Raw genomic sequence first — 23,776 nt, 5'->3', positions numbered from 1 at the left:
TCAAACTTTAAAGAGGCAGTATTTTCTTTTTTCTTTTTGAAAGAAATCATGCACCGAGTCAAAGGAGCAACACATGAAAGAGAGAAATAGTGGCGAGATGACAGGCAACTGTTGCGACCCACCTCCCCTTAGGAAGCCCAGTCATCATGTTGTCAGGCCATATCGATCTCAGAGAAAGAGTGAAAGAGACTGTGCTGCAGAGAGAGAGGAAGTGAGAGAGGTAGGGATGGAAGTATAGCAGGGAAGAATGTGCATTTCCAAAAGTGGCTGGTGTGATTTTATCATGCTCAGTGAAAGGGTGACATTTCAGTAATGCTTTATTCCTCACTTTGGCATTTCAAATTAATAAAAGCCTCTAATAACTATGCAGATTGAAAAGATGGAGGATGAGTTGACACGCTATGAGCTAACGCATTGATGAACAATGCAGCAATTTCAGTCTCAAGCTCGCTCGCTCTTTCTTTCAGTCGTTCAATTTTGTCCCAGTTTCTATCAATTCCTCTGTGATGACCCTTGCATCTCATTGTAAATGGCTTTGAGCTGAGTCAGCGTTTTAGTCTCAATGACGGTGTAAGTAGAATATCTGACACATTCCCATGTGATTTAATGCTGCATATATGAAACTAGAGTCATAATCAATACAGCATCCATTTTAGGGCAGCTCATTAGTGCATAATTAGATTGGACGCATTCTGCAGTAACAACCGGATCACACTTTCACTTATTTTAAATGTTTTACAAAATATAGAGCCCAATAGGAGTGATAATGAGTTGATCAATTACAACTATTTGGGTTTGTGTGAACAGTTTAGTTACCAATTTATAAGCTTTAAGTAACAAATAAAGCAAATCAAGATTTGAACCACATGAGCCTGTTTACTTCGCGGAGATGGGTTTATCCTAAATAACAGCTCAGTCGTGATGTTTATAATAAAGTTCAGGCTAAAATGTTTTCATTTCATTATGTCTCTGCTGGCTGCCTGGCAACCTCACAGTGACAGTAAAACTCTGGGTACAGTTACATTTAATATAAAGCGACCTCTAGAAATTGTACGAGAGTAAATCATTTCAGTCATTTAAGATACAACCTCAAAATGTTACGTTCAAAGTTACAAATCCCTCTAGATGCCGTAGCAATTTTGATTGGAGCGAAGGAGGCAGTCATGTGATGTTGTTAGAGCAACAAAGGTCATCAAGGGAGATCAGGGTGGGTTAATGGGTCGACAAAACATTGGACGGGTTTATGAGAACTGATAGTAAGCATTGGTTTTTTTAACGATGAAGGCTCCATAACCTCATTGTATTATACAGTGTGTATAACCATGACAACAAAGATCCTCTAATCTTAACAAAGTTCATGTTTTAACTCAAACCAAATTACAACAGATCCAACTGCCCAGTCTGATGCATAATTTTGGGGGTGATAAGAACAGATAGTGAGAAAGTCAAAAAAAAGGGAGGTTTAGGGGTGTTTGGATGGATCGAACACAACACTTTTCCTCAGGAGACCGCCGTCCTCGTCTCAAGTGAAAACAGAAGTCAACATTTACCTATTTTAACCCAAACCATAATGTTTTCGTAAACCGAACCAACTGTGACTGTATCACAACGTCATCTAAATATGTATTATTACCATGACAACAAAGGTCCGATATGCCTGTCGCTGGTACTCTCTCATTGATAACAGCCATATCTATGGTCCAGATGAGAACTGATAACAGCTACTTAACGGGCTGATAAAGAAGCAGGTAACCACCGTCATATTAAAAATAAGACATAAACACAAGACATGGAGAACATAAACGGACCAAACTGAGAGGAACAAAGCACATGTGCTGCATAAATACAATGTTGTTTAAAAAATGGAATTACAAAATACTTAGACTATGCAGTAGTATTAAATCATAACTTCAGTTTAAAGTCTAGTTTTTTTTCATATGGGTCAGACCAAAGTTCTTCACTGAATAAGCATAAATACTTTTTGCATAGCTGAAGCCAGTGAGACTCGAACCTCCAACCACCTTGCCATGCTCTCTGCAGAACAAAACAAAACAAAGCCTGTAAAATCCATATGTTTGTTTCACACACAAAGATCAGCATGTGTTAAGTATTCTGTCCAAAGTCTCTTGAGGAGGAAAACAAAGTTTTACCACACAAGCAGAGCGGGCACTGTTTTATCCAGCGGCTGCTTTGGAATACAGAGCGCAGCAAAGAGAGAGAGAGAGAGAGAGAGAGAGAGAGAGAGAGAGAGAGAGAGCTACCAAAGAGAATTAAACATCCTCTCATTATAGCAATGTTAAAGCTTTTTATTGAATCCTGACATCAGAGGGAATCTAATCCCACACACAACCCAGCTGACAGAAGCAGGAACCTGCTACCACACACACACACACACACACCAATACCCAGATAAATATACAGGTGTGTGCACACACCGCTAGACATACCCACAAAAACAGCAAATGCACGTGTACAAATCACTTTGATTCGGCGCTCCATACATAAACATAGACATTTTCGTATACACAATCAAGAGTGCACACATGAAAGCTCACCACCACCCTCCCCCCATGATCATAAGGCGGTGTTAAATTTACCCCAGTGGAGCTTTGCCACATGGGACAGATAATGAGGCCAGGTGTTAATTAATGTGGAGTGCGTTTCCCCTCGTCTGCCGACGCCCTGTGAATCCCAATCAAGGCTGCAGCCCTGGATCGCGGCGCGGTTGATTTGCCAAGCAGTGTACTTCAAAAGGCCAAACTGGCTGTGCTGCAGCCCTCAAAGGGACTGCTTTGGCGAGGGCTGTGTTCCAAAGGGCGGGGTGTTTGGCATGTGGCAAATTGAAACACGAGCGCCGGGAGAAGTTCGTGTTTGCATTTTGATCAGACGACTGTGCCAATAGCAAGTAATAGCCAGCACCTCTGCACCCTCTGATGTGCTGTTTAGGTAACCATGTGATGCGCATCGTTTCATTTTGTCCGCCGTGTGCAGCCTCATACAGGATATCAGAGACGCCTAGTTGCCACAAACAATAATAATGCACGCGTTTTATAAGCTACTGTTGACAGGATGACAAAACCCTCCCATGTCAGTGGCGCCTAAACTTTTCAAGTATATTCAATAAAATGGCCTCATTCATCACAGACAAATTAAAAACAAATGAGATAAGCTGCCAGTTCTTCTTAATAGCTCAACAACAGACACCTGACAGCAAATGTAAATACATGATGTTTCGTGTTCTCACAGCCCGTGTTACTGTAATTCTACTATTTGGGGGTAACTGGTAATGTAACAAATTAAAAATGACCAACGCAATTACTAATGTTCAGATGAGCTCGTTACTCATTACTTTTGTCTCGTACGTAATAATGGACAACTGCAGACAATAGGTCTAATCCCCCCCGATTTCCGCCTGCTCCCCTACAGAGGAGGAAAAAAGAGCCGGGTGTCAGAGGCACACAAAAAGTGAGCAGGGCAAAGCCGACTGCTCTTCACTGACGTCCCAGGCAGGACTAGAGTGGTCTGATCTCGCGAGGCCCAAAACAGCGGCCGCCGTCTACAGGGGGACTGAGCTGGGCGAAGGAACGAGGTCCCGCCCGACCCAGAGGAAATCCGACGAACAACCGATACCTCCCCCACGCCACGCAAAAACAAGATCATAGAGAGCAAGATCATAAAAGACAGATTCTTAGAACTAAAAGGCGTATTGCAAGTCCCCAAACTTTACGAGTCAAATACTAGGAAAATGGCATACGGAACGCTTTAAACAGTCCTTATTTGAATTAACATATCAAAATGATTGAGAAAAATGCATGTGCAGTGTATTTCATTTAGAAAAAGGTAACATAATATAAAAGCTATGTGTATTTCTTAAACACAGCAGCATGTTGTGCAAAATGTTAAGCTGCAATTTAACTTATATGTAATTCAAGTATAATTTGAAGAAAAGCATGATAGAAGTCAGCTTGATATCCTAGATAAAAAGGAAACGAAGATAACTATCATGTAAAGAATTGTGTTTTTTGGACATGCATGATATTGAATGCCATTGTGTGTTGTCAGGTCTCTGATGTTCATAACCTTCCAACCTGGGATATGATATGATGGAGCACTCACAGGTCAGATGTGCAATCCGCCTGTCCTTCATTCCTCTGAAGGTCAGAAGAATGAAAAGCCTGGCTCTGTTTGTAAGCCACTGCTGGCCCTGACTGCAGGTCATTAAAGCTCTATTGAGTTTCTGCCAACGCTCTGACTACCAATATCTCACCATGGCTCATCTCAGCGGTCTGTTCGGTCCAGCTTATACCAAGCCCTGAAAGGATCAACACCCGGTCTCGGTCCTCACTATACACTTGAGCATTCCATCTTCTAAAAAGTTGACCCAGATCTAAGCGGATTTCCTACTTTTGGCCTGTCCTCTGTGCATCCCCACGAATGTACCATCCATCTTCAGTTACATTGCGGTACTGCGTGAGTGCAGGACAAAGAGTTTGCCTGAAAGTTAAATATTTATTGAGGTCTTTGCTGGGCATCTTTAGATTTCATCAAGTGGTGCTTCAACTCAAGTCATCATTTTTTTGGTTTTCTTGGGATCAACTCCCCGAACGGTGAATCACCGCCGAGTGATATCACCAAACTGTCATCTGTCAAAATTGCTCCTCCTCTGCACCCCATGAATGGGAATGGACATCCGGAGGTGTGATAGAGGGGGTTTGGGCCAGCGACAGGTCTGCAGGTGTCATGCTGCCGGTTAGGAGGTGTAAGGGCGAGCAGGATGATGGGCTGATTAATCCAGCAACACCTCAGGTCCAGTGGGAGAGACTTCTCTCACAGCCACAGAGGCTCTGAGTCAAGGAAGTTTCTGAGTGTTCAGCACAAACTGGCGCACAGGTCAGTGATTTTACTGCAGGCTTCACAGAGTAGCTTTACTTCAAATGGTATGTATATGAAATTGGCTGAAGCCTCTTGCGAATCACAGCATTGTGCTCACTAGTTTAAGAACTGAAAATTTGGAATGTGGGAACTATGCTTCAACAAAATCCAAAGCACCAAGAAGTGACCTGATCATATATTTCAAGAACAAGCTCACGGGTAAGCCAAACATATTTGGAGGAGAAAATGGACACGGGCGGTGTCCATGTTAAACCTCTGTCACAACCGACTTCCTTTCAGCCTTACTAGATAATCTGAATACACTGTTGGCTCTTTTGTTCATCTGGTTCTTGCAACATTGTGCTTCATTTCTGTTGCATTAAATTTGGCAGAATAACAGGTCAAAGTTCAGAGAATCTAATTCATTGTTATACAGATATTACTAAATTTTTGAGGTAAAAACCTTCAATTTTCTCTGGAGTTTTTGTTTTATTTCTCTTTGGAAATAGAGACAGGGAGAAACTAAATTCTCCCAATGACTAAGGTTAATTATTTTTGCTCTTACAGTGGTACAGCTTGATTAAATCGGTGTGTTTTTTTCCCCAGGGAGAAATTTCCCTCAAAAAAAGCCAAAGGCTCAAGACACAAATATTTTCCATTTACCTTGTGTGCATGTAGGTATGTTATATGTAATATTGTGTATTTAAGCATAGAGGGTGGGGGAAACTCACCATCCAAAACTGAATAAGCAATGATTGACCTACAGTTTTATTTCCGAAGATTGCTTCAACTAACCAAAAAACTAAATTGTATAAATATCATCTTCACGTTCATGTGGCTGCAAATAGACTGCTGTACAATTTATGCACTGAATGATCTCTTTATGCCGTGGGCTTCTTTTCACACCAGAAATAAACAAAATAGATTTCCCCCAGGACTGTTTGGCAACCGATAGCACAATATTTCTTCCTTTTTCCTGAAAAGGGTGTGTCACTCAAATAAAAGTCAAGGTAGATTAATTTTGTACGCATTTACAAAACAAAGTTGTTGGTCTCAAAGCAATTTCTGGAGAAACAAAGCAGCAAGCGCATCTCACATTTAAAGCTCAAATGTCACAAATCTGAAAAAAACAAGCTTGCCTTAAAGAAGGCGGCTGGAGTAGATAACCGTAGTCAGGTCAATCTGTGATCTGAGCTCCGGGTCCAGGAATCTGTCAGCCAAACTGATTGGTTGGCCTGCCTGCGCCCATCATTCAACAGCAGCTGTCATTGGCCAGAGAATGTATCTGCCGAGCCGCATCTTCTGTCAAAAAGCACATCAACAGGAGGTTACGGTTTGTCAATCTCACAGGCCATGTGTCATTCATTTAAACATCTGCCTCGCTCACGCCACATCATGTGACCATGTGTTTGTGTGTGCACGCAAGTTAGTGTGTTAAGTATTTGCATGGATTTTTGTATAAATATATTTTCCCACAATTTCCGATGTTTACTCTTGTCATGTAGCTCCGAGGGGGAAAAAAAAAAAAAAAAAAAACTCAAAAAACAAACATAGATGTTCCCATACTTTGTGCAGATTTAGGTGTCAAAGATTTTATGGATATAGTTAATGTGTAAAAGATATTCAGTCCTGTGTTGCTTACTCTGTTACAGTTTACTGATTCCTATAATTGAAACAGTTGAATACAACGATGAAATGACATCTAAATATCCACTAAACCTTTATGAAAATCAGAAGAGCTGGGTGTCCTGTTATCTTTATATTCCAGCAAATGCCATTGGGCATTCCCCGCTCAACTCTCTGTCTTCCCTGTTCTCTTCCTCTCCCACTGTGTGACTCCATGGTATTGGATTGACCTTATAGGCTGCAGAGTTCAGGACATCATTAGCTGTGACCAGCCGCAGACTTGCTGCTGTGGCCTCCTGCACTAACTCACTGCCCCCGGACAGATCATATGGCATTGATGGAAACCAGCTAGTCTCTGTTACACAGCAGCTATGGCAGCAATAGAGATGACAGCAATACCAATAAGAGACAGGCCATTAGAAGATCTTGCAGTGTATGTCAATAGGTGTGAAATCCCGACAGCTCACCATCTATGGCATGAACTGATGTGGACCATTGAACATACAAATAAAAAGTGAAATTTAAAAGAGAATATAGTGATAATAAGAATATGTGACGTGAAAACAGGAATGTTGTGGAAAAAGGGTTACCAGAAATGTCATGTTCAAACTGTGTAAGGTAGTTTCTTGAGAGATTCAGTATTTCATGAAGCAGCACAAAATAAGGTCTGCAGACGGAGCGAGGCTCAAATAATACGTGAGGTAACAATATGTTATATGTTAACAACAATGCCAAAAATAAATTGTACGTGTAAGCATACACATATTGGCAAAATGCCATCAACAAAAACTGAGGTGGTGGAGATATGCCTTCAATAATAATTTATGCTAAATCATATTTTAATTGCAGCAATTCATTTACTAGGCGAGGTCCCATTTTTCCGTTGGTCGATATCTCATTTTGATGCAAAAGTCGTGTTTCTTTCAAATCCTCTGCAGATTATTTCCCTCTTCCGCAGCCAACGATCACAGTTAAAAGGATAAAGTTGAGAGGGTTTTTTGGTTTTCAATAGTTGCCCCCTGGCATAGTACTGAAATCCTTGGTCTTAAATGGCCAGAGAAGGTATTGATATTCATAAGGCACTGTTTTTGTTGTTAAATAAACACCACCGGAAATCCGATTAAAAGGTCCTGACCTTTCTCTATTCTCTTCCAATGTGGTGGGGTTGACTGGGAGAAAATAAATACCGTACATGTAACTTAATATTCAATTGTAAAAATGAGTGTCATTAATGATAGACGGCGCTTTTATGAAAGGTTTGTCCCCAGCCAGCTTCCATATGCGAACGGGCTCCTTGATCAGAATGATCACTTCCCTGAAGGCCTGAAGTCGAGGCAGGCACCAAGAAAATGATCATGGATTGAATCGATGGCTGCTTTCCACTAGTCTCTGAACTCTTCTGCTGGCGTGATGAGGCAATTCGTTCTGTCTTTAAAGCATCTCTTTACTCTGCTTCTCACTGTTCTGTCAGGAAATAGTTTTTTCTCATTAGCCACGGACTTTACGGTCAAAGTTCGTCATATCATCTGTGAGCAAGGCTCCCATTTCGGAAGATGCGAAGGCAGCCACCCCGCTGCTCCCCGAACCAAAGCGTGAGAACAAATGAAACAAATATAAGTGAAAATTCACGCTTTTGAATGTCAACGGGGAAATCACTCTCTTACAACGAGTGGCTCTCCTTCCATCTGTCTGCGTGTACCATCAAGGTCTGAGCTCTAAGCAGACCTCCAAGGCTGTTCAAGCACAAGTAGGGAATCTAACGAGCCTCAGCACACATCGCTGGTAAACAGTTGACTCAAGTACAATTTAGTGTCCCTGTGGCAGAACTCAGGCAGCCCTATTACCCCTTAACTCTCGCTTTCAAATCTCTTTTTCTGCGCTTCTGGTTTGAGGCTACAGTGTGGCCTTTCAAGCTTCGTGTTAGCTTTGCATGAGTGTGGGTGTGCATGGGCGTGAGAGGAAGATACTTTTAGCAACTGAGAGCTTCCCTTAAAAACACAGCGAAAAAGCTTACATTCTCTCTCTCCCTCCCACTCGCTCTTATTCTCACACTCTTGTCTCAGCACCATAACCCTTATTACCCTCTTAATTGGATCATGCAACGCTCCTTTGAGCCAGCTGAGCAGGCCCAGTGACCCACAATCCCTCAGTCTTGTTCTACCTCATGGAATGGCTATCGCTTTTAGCTGAGGAGCAAGTCAATGATAGTATATCGCGGTCCCACAGTAGATAAAATGGCCTCTGGAGATCTGTATCGAAAAACAGGGAAGTCACCCATACATCTTCCAGTGAAGAAGATAAAGCATCAAATACATTTTATTCCTTTGGGCAAGATGAATTTAGGGTACTTACTCAAAGACAAAAAGCAGCTATTGGTCTTTTCAAATGAAATACAATGGCGTCCGCTTATCAGTATTCCTGTGAGTGATCTTCACTCAACAAAGTGGCAGTCTGGGTTGAATGCACCCGATAAGTGACTAATGTTGCAGATAGAACTGATCTCACCTTTAGACAATTTTCCGTGTGGAGTGTCAGATGATTGCTGATTATCGAACCGCTTTACAGTTGATCTGAATCTCATCAGCACTTAACCTCATTGTTCCTGGAACAGAGGTGAGAGGAATGTCAATTGGAGTGTGGCTTGTGCTCTCTGGCCCCGATTCAGCTCTCTCTCTGTCTCTGTCTCTGTCTGTGTCTCTGTCTGTGTCTGTCTCTGTCACTCTTTGCCATCCACTCACACTTGCGCACGCACGCACGCACGCACGCACGCACACACACACACACACACACACACACACACACACACACACACCATGTGCACACACACAAGCAAACACATTCAGAGCTCTCTATCCCTCTCACAAACAAACACAAACACATCAAGAGCTCCTCTCTACCTCCCCACAAACATGCTCGCGCAAACATTCTGACTCACTGCATGTCTATGGTACAGAGCAGACACAGGCCCATGAAAAATGCATGTCCCTTTGCGTGTTTCATAAGAAACACTCATCGGGATTCCACTCCCATCTCTGCTGAAATACCACACAGGAATATCAATTACACGTGCAATTCCGGTGGCAGTGTGTGCAGGAATGGCGCTGAACGAGAATATGGGCTCCACAGTGTAATCTCAAATGAGAGGGTCACTGTCTCCCCTGCAGCTCGAGAAACAACATTGCTTGCGCAGATTATAAAATACACATTGGCCTGAATGTTAAGAGAAAGGCTCTCGAGGACAGTGTTGGAATCATGATGGGATAACAAGCCCACGAGGCGATGGAAAAGCAGGGTTTTCCCAACAAAGGTGGTAAAGCCTGGAAAACGAGCAGGTACAAGTAAAACAAATAATATATATCGCAATTTGACAGCTCAAGTATCTGGCAGGATGGAGAAGATGAAACAAATAAAAGGTGGTGACAAATAAAAGTGTTTATTTTCGCACGGGAATCAACTCAAACTCAGTTGCCAAGTTACTGTCCTTGTCTAAAGAATAACCTATAAATAATACGTCACCTCTTTCTTTCCTCCTCTGTCTGTAGCCTTTTATTAAAGAACGCTTATTTTCTTCATTTTAATTCCAGAATTTAAATGTGAAGTTAAGTAATTCAGACGTCAATGACAAGGAACTTCCTTCAATGGTTAGTGTATATATTTAACACAGATGAGTATGTATGTAAAAGTGATTTAAGTTAAATGTTAACGATTGTAGGACACTTTGTGTAATGTTTCGCATATACTGATGTTTTGTTTTGTACAGGCTAGGTTGTAACTTGTTGGTCATTTCTTTTGTCAACGACGGGGTGCTGCGAGTTTGTTTTAGTGTTTGGAAAAACCACGAGACTTTGAGGGTCCAGAAATGGGTGCGGGAGAAAAAACATTGCACTAATGAAGTTCCGTAAATTTACTATGGTATTTAAATACTTATTTGCCTCGTTGGCGTTTGATTTTGGGCCTTATTCCTTGGAGTCCTGTTCGTGTTTTCAACAACCGCCGTCACTACAAGCAACCATTTGGCCGTCATCCACCGGCTAACTCAGAAGTCACTTCTATAATTAAACAGAAACACCAGTGCTCAAAAAAAGTAAGCTCCGACGGTTCGATATCCAGCCCCATTTACTTAAACTAGCCTAGCGTTCATAACAAACACACATTTGTTTGTCTCAAAAAAATAACATGAATTCGTCGCTTACCTTGTCTTGGCAGAAGTCGGGAAAGCGTCATTCCAAACCGAATTGTTTGCGCTGGTTTCGGCCCAATAAACGTGATGAACGTCGTGCATAAACCAATAGAGGCACAATAGTATCGGCGTAAAATGAGCCTTTTTTTTTATTATTTTTTTTATAAAGCTTTTTTTGGTCCAGGTTTGAACGAAGATGGCTGCAGATAATACACAGGCAGACAGCTTTAAGAAGAATAAGCAGAGAAACCCATATAAAGTGGACCAACAGCCCCACCTGCCAGAGGCATCAGTGTTTTTATGGTAGCTGCAAGTTACTTTGTATCTAACAAGTCTTCAAGGATTCCACTTTGCCACTGAATATTTCATACAAAAATAAATATTTGACTCCCTTTTTTGAGATTTTACTTGCTAAGCTTTCCTTCTTAAAACCAGAGTAAACATCTTAACTCTATCAGGTTGATTGTACAAGAAATTCTGGACAAAGATAAACTGACAAAATAAAATGTCAGATATTTTCAACCTTTGACTTGATTTTTTTTTTTTTTATTATTTTATTACTACCACTCTGATTAATGCTGATCAAACTTGTGTCAGTTAGTTTGCTATAGGTTTACTTACTCCTCAATTAGTACGGGAAGCAGCTTTTCCATACGATCCAAAAGAAAAATCTCAAGCAGTCTAACACAAAAAGCAATTTGAACACACATTAACACAGTTATCAGCAAACTGAAAAAGCTTAATTTAATGAGCCAGTTTTCAGGTTTGATTCCTGTAGGCGTAACTTTATTATTGGTTTTGCATTTCATTAATCTTATTTTTTTTCTCGTTTCTACTTCCCTTTGTACATTTCTTAAATTGTTGCAGATGCCATTATCATTTTTTGTGGTGCGCACTACTGTTTGTTATATAAAAAAATGCATTATGTACTGCCTCACTGGATGCATATTTATTTTGATGTTATAAATGCTAAAATCTAACCCAAGGTGAAATCAACTATTACATTTCTAATTAACAATATAGTGTAATATTATGGTTACAGTGTGTCTTACTGGTATCTAATTGTGTTTTCCTGTAGGAGAATCCTTATATGTGCAACAATGAATGTGACGCTGCCACAGAGGAGCTGGCTCATCCCCCTGAGTTGATGTTTGACTTTGAGGGTCGCAACCCCACAACGTTTTGGCAATCGACGTCATGGAAGAAATACCCAAAGCCTCTGCAGGTCAACATCACGCTGTCATGGAACAAAACAATCGAGTTAACTGACGACATCGTGCTCACCTTCGAGTCAGGCCGCCCGGAGCAGATGGTCCTGGAAAAGTCTCTCGACTACGGCCGGACCTGGACCCCTTACCAGTTTTACGCCACTGACTGCCTAGATGCTTTCACTATGGAACCCAAGACAGTGAGCGACCTCACCCAGCGCACCCTGCTGGACATCATTTGCACCGAGGACTACTCCCGAGGCTACGTGTGGAAGAACGACAAGACGGTACGTTTTGAGATAAAGGACCGCTTTGCTCTGTTTGCCGGGCCTCGACTACACAACATGGCCTCGCTATATGGACAGCTGGATACCACCAAGAACCTGAGGGACTTCTTCACGATCACTGATCTGAGGATTAGGCTGCTGAAGCCAGCCACTGGAGCCACCATGGTGGATGAGAACAACCTGTCCAGATACTTCTACGCAATCTCTGACATCAAAGTGCAGGGCAGGTAAGATCAATTTACATTTGTCATTGCTTGCATTTGCATTTTTTGCTTGAACTAAATCAAGGACTTCATTTTTTGCACTTTTTTGTTGAAGATTTCAGTTTAAATAGATAAAACGGTCATTCCCCCCCCAATTCCACACTTAATAACCCATAATGATAGTAAAAAAAACATGGTTTTTTGGGACATTTTTACAAATTGGCAGCCATTACAGCTTTAGGTGAGTCTCTGAAAGTCTGAGCTTTGGCTGGGCCACTCAAAGTTTGTCCTGAAGCCTCTCCACAGTTGTTCCAGCTGTTTGCTTTGGTTCACCGTCATGCTGAAAGGTGAACGGTCCCCCCCAGTCTCTGGGTTCCTTCAAGGACTTCTCTGTATTCATGTGCCCCTCAAGTCTGACCTTCATCCCTGTCTCTGCCACTGAGCAGCACTCCCTCTGCATGATGCTGCCACCACCATGTTAACACTGTAGGGATGGTATTAGCCAGATGATGAGACAGACACAGTGCTTGGAGTTCTGCCCAAAGGGTTCAACTTCTGTTGCATTAGGTCATCTTTTTCCTCATGCTCTCAGAGTCCTTTAAATGCTGTTTTTCAAACTATAAGTGGTCTGTCACATGTCTGATACTCAGAGTGACTTTAGTACAGCTGCTCTATAGAGATTTGATTGATGAAGTGCAACTGAGATGGTCCCTGAACAAGGACCTACCAGCTCGTTTTCCGAGTTTGGTCGGATGGCAAACTCTACAAAGAGTTCTGCTGGTTCCAAATTTCACAGTTGTTGATGCCACTATGTTCCTGCACTGAAGCTTTAGAAATGGTTTTATCCCTTTGCCCTGATCTATACTTCATCATAATTCTATAATGAAGGTCTACAGAGAATTTCTGGGATTTTGTAGCTTATTTTTCCATCCTGACATGCAGTGTGAATGGGCTATTGAGTTTGATTGATGGGAAAATATGTCACTTTTACCCCATGTAAATTTAAATCTACAAGACTATAAAATGTATAAAATTAAAGGGGTCTGAATACTTTATAAATGTTTTATAAATATTTATGTTGAGCTCAGTTTAAGTATCTTCAGTTTGTAGATTAAGACTTAAATTATTAAGTAAAAAGAAGCATGCTGTTCACAACCTATTTAAAGCCGGCCTGCTGAGTTTCTTGGTAAACAAACAAAAGTTATTTTGTTTCTCCCAAAATGCATCGTGTGTATCCTTGAGATCTCGATTTTGGCTTCCAATTCCCTCCCATATAAAACATTTACACAGCAGATTTTTTTAATATATATTTCAAAGTTGTTGGCTCATTTTTTCAATATATTCAACTGTCATTCTGTGGAATAGCATAAAACCTGGCAGGAGACACATTTTTTGGATCTATGCACTCCTTAAAACCACAATGGAGTTCTGTCACAAAAAGAAACGCCAACTTCCTGTAAGCTAAACTAGTCTTTGTTCAAAAGGAGAGTTCTGTGATTAGGTGTCAATACACAACAGATTCCACCACATACCTTCCATTTGTGTGAAATCAGATCAGTATTGATGATGAACCAATAGAATTGTGTTAAAATTATAAAAGAATATCAGTATTAAGTGGGGGTGCCATATACTAAAGAGTGCATTAGAACATGAAGTAGAGAGGTGGATCAAAGTGGAATCAGCTGCTGAGGTGATCAGTACGATTGTAAAGATGCTGACTATTGACTCTATTTGGCACCTGGTTAGCTGCATCTATAATCCAACCAACCAACAACTAAATAAGATTATGATCTTGGAGGTTTTTTGACCATTCCATTTTGGTGCAAAGTTTTACAAAATCAAACATAATTGCTTTCTGTTTTCCACAAGATGGCCCTTATTATTGTCTTCTACCAGTCATCATCAATCAAAAATAATACAGATGTATTATTTCACAAAGAATCAATTCACTCAACAAAAAAAAAAAATGAGTGCAACCTCACATCTAACAAATATAACAAATGCATGTTTACTAGCTTGCAGTGTATGTCTTCTCTGCCTTTTTTTTTTTTTTTTTACAATACCGCCACCTGACTGTGAAGCCATTGGCATCGCCAGTGCCTGCGAGGACATGCATCTTTGCATGCATGCATGAGACAAACAAAAAACTCTTGCTTTTACTGCCCATATATGAATGAAATGAATCAACAGAAGTCTGGATGCATTTTGATAGGGAGGCTTCCTAATTAAAGGGAGTTTGTACAACGATGAGAGACGGTTGAATTTTTAAAACAGAGACCTCATACCTCTCTGCATTTTACCATTCACAACTTGGCTGTGTTTCTTCGCACAAAATGTTTGGATGACAAAAAAAAAGTTCAATCCAGTCCAAAATGTTTTCAAAATTAGTCCGAATTGGGTGAAAAATGAGCAGCCTGAGGTGATACTGAACTTTAGTCTTCTAAATTATTTATTATAAAGGCTAACTTGACAAGGACAGGGAGCTGAGATTGCTTCCAGTGAAGGGAACAGTTTTAATGCGTGTTCCTCTACATTTTTTATTGCAGACGCATCAAGATTCCACAGATGTCTCATAATCCCATTATACTGTATAATATCACAATCAGGGAGTAAACCAAGGATTGAATTTACTTTGTTTTGACTTCCCTTTCAGCATTGCTTTACAAGCAACCAAATATATTTACTTTTAATTACCAAAAATTTTCATGATTATAAATATTTCTGTAAATTTTAATCAATATTAAATGTATTCATCTTTTAATTTATAAATACAGTTTCCCGTTCAGTTTCAGACAAGGATCCACAATTTAAAAACACAATCTAAAATCTCCTATATTAGTCTTCCAGATCTCAAGCAGAAGTATCTAGCAGTCTGCTTCTTGTCTGTCCATCAGCCAAATTTCCAAACTGACAAACTCAGCTTCTAGCTATACAACTTTTAAATAAAATTGTATTTGACCTTTTATAATTTTGTGCCAAAGCTCCAAAATATACGGCAGCCCGAAGTCATATAGAATTAGTATGTGACTTTCATTCCATTAAAAATGCATCAAGTGTTCGTTTTTTAGTTGTTTTTTTTATTGTTGTTTTTTTGTTGCTTAAGGATAGAGGACAAAGCTGCAAATGCTACTCACAGTGTACCATCAGCTTATAAGGTCCTTTTGGCAGAGTCATCAGAAAACATTTCCCAAACAGATGCTTAGATACATTAGCATTCAGTTTAAAATGATGTGTTTAACTGCTAAATGCTTCACTAACTAGTCAACAACGTTGTCTCTGCCACTTCTCACTGGCCAGATGCATTTTTCCAGAACAAAATTACATTTAATGTGTTTCAATCTCAATAATCTTCCATCCCCATTTGAAGTAAAAGCTCACATTTTATTGAACTTCAAATTTTAAAACCTACTTTTTTTTTTGCAACATAGGCACAAATAGGCATTTCCGGTGCCTGTGAATTAACACAGCTTGCAGTGTTGCAGTGTTTCATCAGTGAGTCATCAGAATGCCTCTGTGATTTTCAAGGAATGGAAACATTGTCATTTCATGACGCATGGAAATTGCTCACATGATGGTCGTAAAGCCTCCACAGCTGCTCTCCAAATGGGACCTGTGTTGCTTGCTGCAGTTGGTTTATATGAGGGTAACTAGGTTGGTAATGACCCATCAGATGGGCCTTAGGTGAATTGAAACAGTTAGTTCCTAATTGGAATTCAGTCAATTTCAGTGGCAGATTAGAACCATTAGCACGTTGGCTAATTGGTAGGAGACTAATCTTGTAATTAAGAGCATTTGCAGCTGATTAAATGGTAATCATCAGGGACACATCAGTGAAACGTGAAGACATTCAGAATTGCTAGGCTGCGGTTCCAAATTTAGCCCTGCCCTTTTTAATAAAGAGTAGATTTATGGTTTAATCTCTCAAGTTTACTTTTTGAGCAAGCTTCACTTTTTGCTTTAAATAACACACACTTTCAAAGATCTCCGGTATTTTGGTTGCTGGTTGGAAAATCTGAACAAATTACTCGCTGAGGATGAGCTGGCACCCTCTGCAAAAAATTTAACAAGGCTTCATGATGCTTGCTGTCTTTGATCACATGTCATAGCTATTTTTTTCACAATGGTAGAGTGAGATATTCCCAATTCTGCCCTATATGTGAGATATACACGTGCTGCTGTCAGACACCATCTCCCAATATTCACGCTTGTGCTGTAAACATGAATTGATGAGTTCTAAATTGCAAGGCCTGCTACCCAGCACAGAATAGCATCTCCCATAAATATCTTATTTTGCCATTCATTAGAAAGAGTAGCAAAAGGTTGGATGTGGGGAAAATAAGCTATTTTGCCCAATTTTCCGTCCTGCCCCTCGGCATCAAATTCAATTTTAGACCAAAAGTTTGCAGTAAGAAAGAAAAGAAAATAAACATACGATTTCTGTCCAGAGGTGGATCAGTAACTCACTTGAAAGAAGGTGATGGAGGCAGGTGGGGAGAGACTGATTAGAGTTTCCACCAGCCTCGGCAGCCTTCTGGCTACAACCAAATGTGAAAGCCTTATCACAGAATGGCCATCCTGTCTGAGAATTCCCAGAATACTCCAGAAATACTGATAAACTTCCCCTCACACACAACTTACTATTTCCACTGTCAGGTTACCTGCAGATATGAATGTGATGTCAGTGCTCTGATTGGATGGATGCTGGAGAATTGTTAAATAATCCTTCCACAATGACGAGTGAATGATTTTTTTTTTCCTCATTCAAAAGTCATAGTTTAATAATTACAACAAAATAAAATCACAGTTTTTAACCAGATTTGTTTCAAGACGTGCTTTACAAAACTAAAAGAAAACAAATGATCTGGGTAAAATAATGTGAGATGGATGATTTACTTTGCATTGTTTGTAAAAAATTTTGCAACATGCTAATTAATGTTTCACATTTTTAGAGAATAACCATTTAAAACAGCAGCTTGTTGTCTCAGTAACAGGTGCTGTGCAGTTTTTAGGCCAGAAGAGTGCACACGCACCAAACATGGTGTAACTGAGTGAGGACCTATTATGCTTTTCAATGCTTTTACAATGTCTGATGCTCATATTAAAGTGGATAAAGTTTAAAATAATGAGGTAAACATATGTAAAAGTAATGTAAAAGCTCAGGCTTCAGACTTCTCTAAATACTCCATTCACATCTCAGATGCTCAAACACCCATGCACCTGCTCAGTATGTCTATAAAACCAAAAGCAGTTATGCTCTAGTAAAGATACTCCCAAGACCAAAGCCTGTCAAACTCAATTCATACAATGCTGCAACATTGTGACATTGTTGACATTACATTTAAAGTAAGCATCGAATCCCTTTTTCTCCTTTTTACATCTGATTTTTTTTTCATGCCCATGTATAAATCTTGGTATACTCCTGGCTTTAATTGAATGTACATTAATTTTCATAAAACCGTACTGCTACAGCTTCAGTGGATACCACGACTATTGCAAGTAATCTAATGAATGCAAACAAAACTGTAAATATGTTAAAGAAAAAGCATCTACAGGGTGGTTAATTTGTGATTTTTAACAAGTTGTGCATACGAAGCTGTAATGAATCAAACTTGGCATCGAGGACAGCATAAAAAGACCTGCCTAGATTTCCTTCAACAATCTGAATTATTACAATACACAAGTTTAGAAGAATCACTTCACAGGGCTCAGACTCAGACACACACACACACACCCCTTCCTGTGCAATGATTTATGTGACAGAAAAGTGATGGGTAAAAAGAAGAAATAACAAAAGGATTGAAAGGGGAATATCTTTTTCACCTCTCCTGAGTAAAAAGTCAGAGCATGTGGCGGAGCTAGCTGTGCTATTGATTTCTAATGTTATTCCCATCAACAGAAAATAAAAACCTTGAACCGTGCAGGCTGTCCCACCTTTCACGTCTCCCTTTCCATCGCTCCTCACTTATTGATCAGATGTCTGCTTGTTAATTAAGACATGACCGCTACCGGCTGGTTGCGCGGTCAGCGCTGCACATCTGCAGGGCTGCAGTGGGGCCTGGGAATAAGAGGCAGCTAATCCATAAGTGCTAATGTGCTTTTTCTCTCATTCCCCGTGTCATTCCCTATTTTTCTCCTAACCTTTTCTCTTGTTTTTTTTTTTTTTTAGGTCACCGTTTCTCTTTCAATTTCCTTTTTGACCAGTATACAAAAGCATTGTGTCTAAGTAACGTGAAAGAGCCACCATGTCCACAGGTCCTTCATGGCGTGGACTGCAATTCAAGATCACTGTTTGCTGATTAAAACTTCCTTTTTAATGAAACAGAACCACAAAAAGTGCAGCAGAACTGATTTCAAATTTCAAATTAATAGAAAATATGAAATACATGTCAATTTCTTCAAAAGGTGATCTAGAAATGTTCACGTCCTTCTGCCCATGGTCAAGAGTCTTTGAGCAACACACTAAACCCCTATTGCCCATAATGGCTTACTGCGCCTCCACTGCTATAAGTGTGTAAGCATAGGCACATTGTAAATTGCTGCGGTACAAAAGCAATGCATAAATAGAGTGAGTTTACCTTTTAAAGCAAAATTGAAAGGATTTCCCCTTTCCAATTGTCCTGTAAATGCAAGCATGTTTTTCATGTCAAAGAAAGCGTCACCACTTTAGCTGCCGTATGAATTAATTTGAGTATCTTCTCTGTAAATGCTAACTAATTTTAGCAGCTCAGAAAATCTGATATTGCGTCCCATTATATAACCTTTGTGAGCAACTGTAGTGATGCACAGGCATCATGTTCTTACTCATTGAGTAAATTCTTATTCCTGAACGGGATTCAAAAATGGGTTATAGCTATTTGTAAATTCACCACCAATCCCAGTTTGTTTCAAACTGGTGTTTTTCAAAGTCGTGTTCCTGTCGCAGTGGGGTGTCGGGAAAGTAGGGAGGAGGAATCCAAATGCAGACTGAAACTAGGAAAGCAGGTGGAATAGTTTGCAGTGGCACGCACTCACACACACACAGACACACACACAGGAGCTTTAGGCAGTATGGCAAGTTTGGCAGTTCAAAGTGAACAAATCCAGTCAGAACAAGACTTGAAAAATTGGCTGAAGATGTGAAAACAACATGGAAAAAGAGTGGATGTGAAGAGCTGGTGTGTTACATGATGATGATGATAATGATGATGATGATGAGTCGAAACAGGTGGGCTGATTGAATAATTGGGAGCAGGTGAGGTGGGTGTGGTATGAAGACTGGGCACAGGCTGATGACTGACTGTGGAAGGAAAACCAACATGGTTCAGAGTTTAGTAATTTGTAAGTTGACAGGAAATCTCTGTAGCACCATACAAACGCATTGAGTGTAAAAAAAAAAAAAAAAAAAAAAGCAGCTACATCACAATCTCTAATGTAACTGCTTTTTTATTTTTTTATTAAAGCATTGGAATTAGTTTGGGTTCAGGTTAAGAGTCAATTATTTGTAAATGTGGTATATTGCTATAGAGTACACACACACACACACACACACACACAGAATTGTTTCACTACGCACATTGGGATTTTCCATTGAGGTAATGCATTCCTTAGCCCCCCCACCCCAACAACTATCAGAACTGATTGCCTAACCTTAACCCTTACCCTAAATGTTTAAGCCTTTATAAAGTTGTGTGGACCTCAATTTTGGTCCTCACAGTGACACATGCCATGGGTTAGTGTGCATTAAATGTTAAGTCCACACCAAGATAGAAAAAGTAGGAATGGGCTTTTTAAGCAAAACTACTATTTGAAATTCACTTGGAACTATTTGATTTTTATTCCAATATTATTAAAATATTTTAACCAATGATGCATCAATATCCAGTTAGTGAATACTGAACATTTCCCACCAGAGGCAATAGTTTGAACAGTGGGTGCAGCTTATTTCAGAATTACCATTTGCAAAGACAGTGATTCATCTCCAGGATTGGGGTCTGGAGTTGTATAATCTAACATCTCTACAGTCTTTCTCGAAGCATCCGTAGAAAATATACAGAGTTTGTCTTGTGCAATCCAGTACAAAAATGCTGCTTTGTAACACATTGGGTTGTAAGAGTATCTAATGTTCGGATAAATTGAATAGTTGAACTTCAATAGCACTTAAAATGGCACTTGCTAATAGAACTTTGTAGTTTGGCTTTCTTGAAGAAATTGTATTTTCTTGATTCTTGTTGTTCTGGGTTTTGCACCCTCATGGTTGAAATGCACTCATTGTAAGTCGGTTTGGATAAAAGCATCAGCTAAATGAAATGTAATGTAATGTAATAACTGCAGGCTTGTAGAAATTAAAAAGATGTTTTAGTCCCCACTGACTTTCTAAGCCGACAAATGTTAAACAAAAGCAAAATTTCAAAGATCAACAACAAAACATTTTGTTCTGAACCTTCCCTCTTAGGCATACACGGGAAATATTCAAAAGCCAATTTGGATACCAAAAGAATAATAGTTTTAGATAAGGTTTGAAACATTTCCCTGTTATTTTATGCTCCCCGAAGTTCCCCCTGGAGCCACAGACAAACTTTGTATCTCCTTCCCCCGGTGGGAATCACGAGCTCATAAAAAGTACCGTATCGCACACTTCAACTGTATCTCCCACTTAAAAAGGAGTCTGAATTTGTAGCTCCTCCGCAGTGCGTTCACATGAGGGCCATCGCACCTCACTGAACCGCGCACAGAAGATCTAAACCCCGAGGATATCTACAGTTTGTGTTCTCCAAGGGCCGTGCACAGAAATTCAAGAAAAAGCAGTGTGATGGCATTTTGCCACATTGTCTCCTGTGTGCCAGGACATTTTCCTCGCTTGTTTTTAACCACTGACATTTGCTCCCATCCTGAAGAGATCGCCTTCTCACTGTCTTTGCAGGTCTCTTCTCCCTCTCAAGCTTGCAAGTTTATAATGCAGGACAGAATTAAGGAGAAGGAAGCCGATCGATATTCTTTAGTGTTTGTAAAGGATGTTGTTGAGTAGCTTGATGGAAAAATATTTGTTGGCTCTCAGTTCAGTCCGTCTTGCAATCGCTGCATTTTATGCCTGTGTTGCTGACAAATACTGTAGTAGGTTGTGCACACCCATAACATCCCAGTGTGTCTGATTTGGAAGTGCTCGACACATTTGCTCTGCCAAGAGCGAATTCAGTTGGAGCCCAAAGCAGTAATTTGTGCTGATATTATGGTAAATCTGTAGGTTGTGTAATAGTTTGTCACCTTAAATAGGGGTGGGATATTACTGATTTATTTTCCAACTACTGTGTATAAAACTTAAATACTTTTGCCTAAAGAATTTTTGCATGCGTCCTCATCCTCTCATAATTTCTCTTTCCCTTCTTTTTGGGATGTGTGCCTCCAATGGAAGCTTTTTCTTTGTAAGAGCCTGCTGTTTATTTCAATCAACCTGTAAGGTTTCGATTGTAAAATGGCCCTCACTTAGCTGAGGATGGCAGCAGCTACTTAGATGTACAACCAGCAAGAAGAAGCACAGCATCCAGAGTTTGGGAGAGCACTGTGTCTTTACTGAATTCTTACTAGATACACTTGCAGCATTGCTCAACATAGATTCCCCTCTACCCACAACCAGGCCCAAAAAACAACAACTGATAACCATCCAGTTTATAAAGGCACAAACATCTACTATTACGAAAAAAAACCCAAAGGGGTGGTATCTACGACGAGTGCTGCAATTAATTTATAGCTGATTTTTACTTTTACAAAGTTCTACCAAAAGATCATATAAATATTTATATTTTACTCAGACTAATTTATTACACCCAAAACAAGCAAAAAAAATAAACCAAACATAACCCAACTCCTTTCAAACCTCCCCCCTCTCCTCAGTTCATTTGGTTTGCCTGTAACGAGGCTGATTGGACACACTAGGTCCTTGTTAATAACACTAATGAGAAAACCTCCATGGTGATTCTGATCACAGGGAGTCACCTCAGAGAGAGTGATCAGAAACGAACTAGAACGCATGGCAAACAAACCATGAACTGAAAACAATCCAACTAATGCATCAGCTAAAAAGGATCCATCTTTAACAGATTAGGACATTAACAAGAATCACTAAAGAATAACTGGACTAAATAATTGATATCTGAGAGTGTGTATGTTGTGTGCGTATGAGCTGTGCACCTTTTTAGTGAGGGGATGCCTGCAGCTCCCTCATACAGCCACTGGCAAAGACTTAAATAAACAGGTGTGCTCGTAATTGTATTTAAACCACACCCAGACAGTTAACCATGTATACAGTACATGGTTAAGAAGTGCAGTACAGTAAAGAGCTTTGAGCAATCTTTTACCTCTACAGATTATAAAAAAATTAAATAAAAAAATAAAAAGGACATTGTAACCGGACATCTTGAGCCACATTGAGCCTTAGCTAAAATATAAAACTGCTGAGACATGTGAATAGTTAACTAGCATCATTTTGGACAAAGTCGATTTTATGGGAATGTGGGAATCAAAAAACTTCATTCTGTAAAATATGAAAGGTGAATTTTTTAAAACTGAATCTCTGTCATTTTATTTTTAAAAGATGATCACAATAATTGCAGTGGCCGCTTTCTACACATGACTGAATATAAGTGGATTTTTTGTTGGCCAGTATAAAACGTCCTGGTGGTTCTGTTGGATGAAGATCCGACTAAATGGTTGATTTACACTGTCCATCAATTAGCAGTTGAGAAAAATGTACGAGTTGGGAAGAGATTGAAATGGCAGAAAGTCAAAGTAAACACAAAGCCAATCTGTCTCGTTGCCACTGTAAACGGCTATATTGCAAACTTGCCCTTCACATAACTACACAAGCTAACGCAAATTGTATACACACAAACTGACTGGCTCTTTTCCAGTTTCTCACATACGCTAAGTACACACACAGGCACACACACACACACACACAAACACATATACACACATACACTTCCAATCCTCTAAGCCTGTGCCCTGTGAACCATGACAGCTGTAGCCAGCTTGATTGACAGAGTTTGAAAGTCAGGTTCAAGTGCAGGTTCACACAACCCCAGCATTACTCCGCTTCCACCGTAAGGTTCGCTCCCACTCTGCCGACGCCTGCTCACTTATCTTCCACCAGATGTCTGTCACATGCTGCGATGTTTTCTGCCAGTCATCTCCCAGTCTCCAGTGTTTAATTAGTACTCATTAAGGCCTAGCCTTTCTTTGTAAATAATATATGGGTGCCAGAGAAAGTACATCAACATAAGCTGTCTCTGGAGGGGCAGTAGGCATGAATAGTAAAATCATCAGCATGTCCTTTTGCTACATTCAGTGTATGATCAAGCTTTTCCAGTAATGGAACAGACAAGGTTGTTGTGGCTCCCTGAGTCTGAGTGCTGTATACATGTGTGT

At 40.0% G+C, this 23,776-nt stretch overlaps 1 protein-coding gene across 3 annotated transcripts in view; it reads left to right on the top strand.

Moving 5' to 3' along the window:
- Window positions 1–23,776, top strand: part of LOC138203173 (netrin-G1-like) — a 64,338-nt gene that overhangs the window by 16,600 nt on the left and 23,962 nt on the right. For all 3 annotated transcript variants that reach the window (XM_069157872.1, XM_069157871.1, XM_069157873.1), the window contains exon 3: window positions 11,757–12,400. In XM_069157872.1, coding sequence (XP_069013973.1) covers window positions 11,757–12,400 — 644 coding nt within the window. The remainder of the gene's footprint in view (window positions 1–11,756; window positions 12,401–23,776) is intronic.

The sequence above is a fragment of the Embiotoca jacksoni genome, unplaced genomic scaffold (genome assembly GCF_022577435.1).
Source record: "Embiotoca jacksoni isolate LCO1_2020_lvr unplaced genomic scaffold, fEmbJac1.0.p SCAF_22, whole genome shotgun sequence".
Classification (NCBI taxonomy): Eukaryota; Metazoa; Chordata; class Actinopteri; family Embiotocidae; genus Embiotoca; species Embiotoca jacksoni.
Note: the sequence above shows the minus strand (reverse complement) of the source record. Positions and strands in the feature narration are given on the sequence as shown.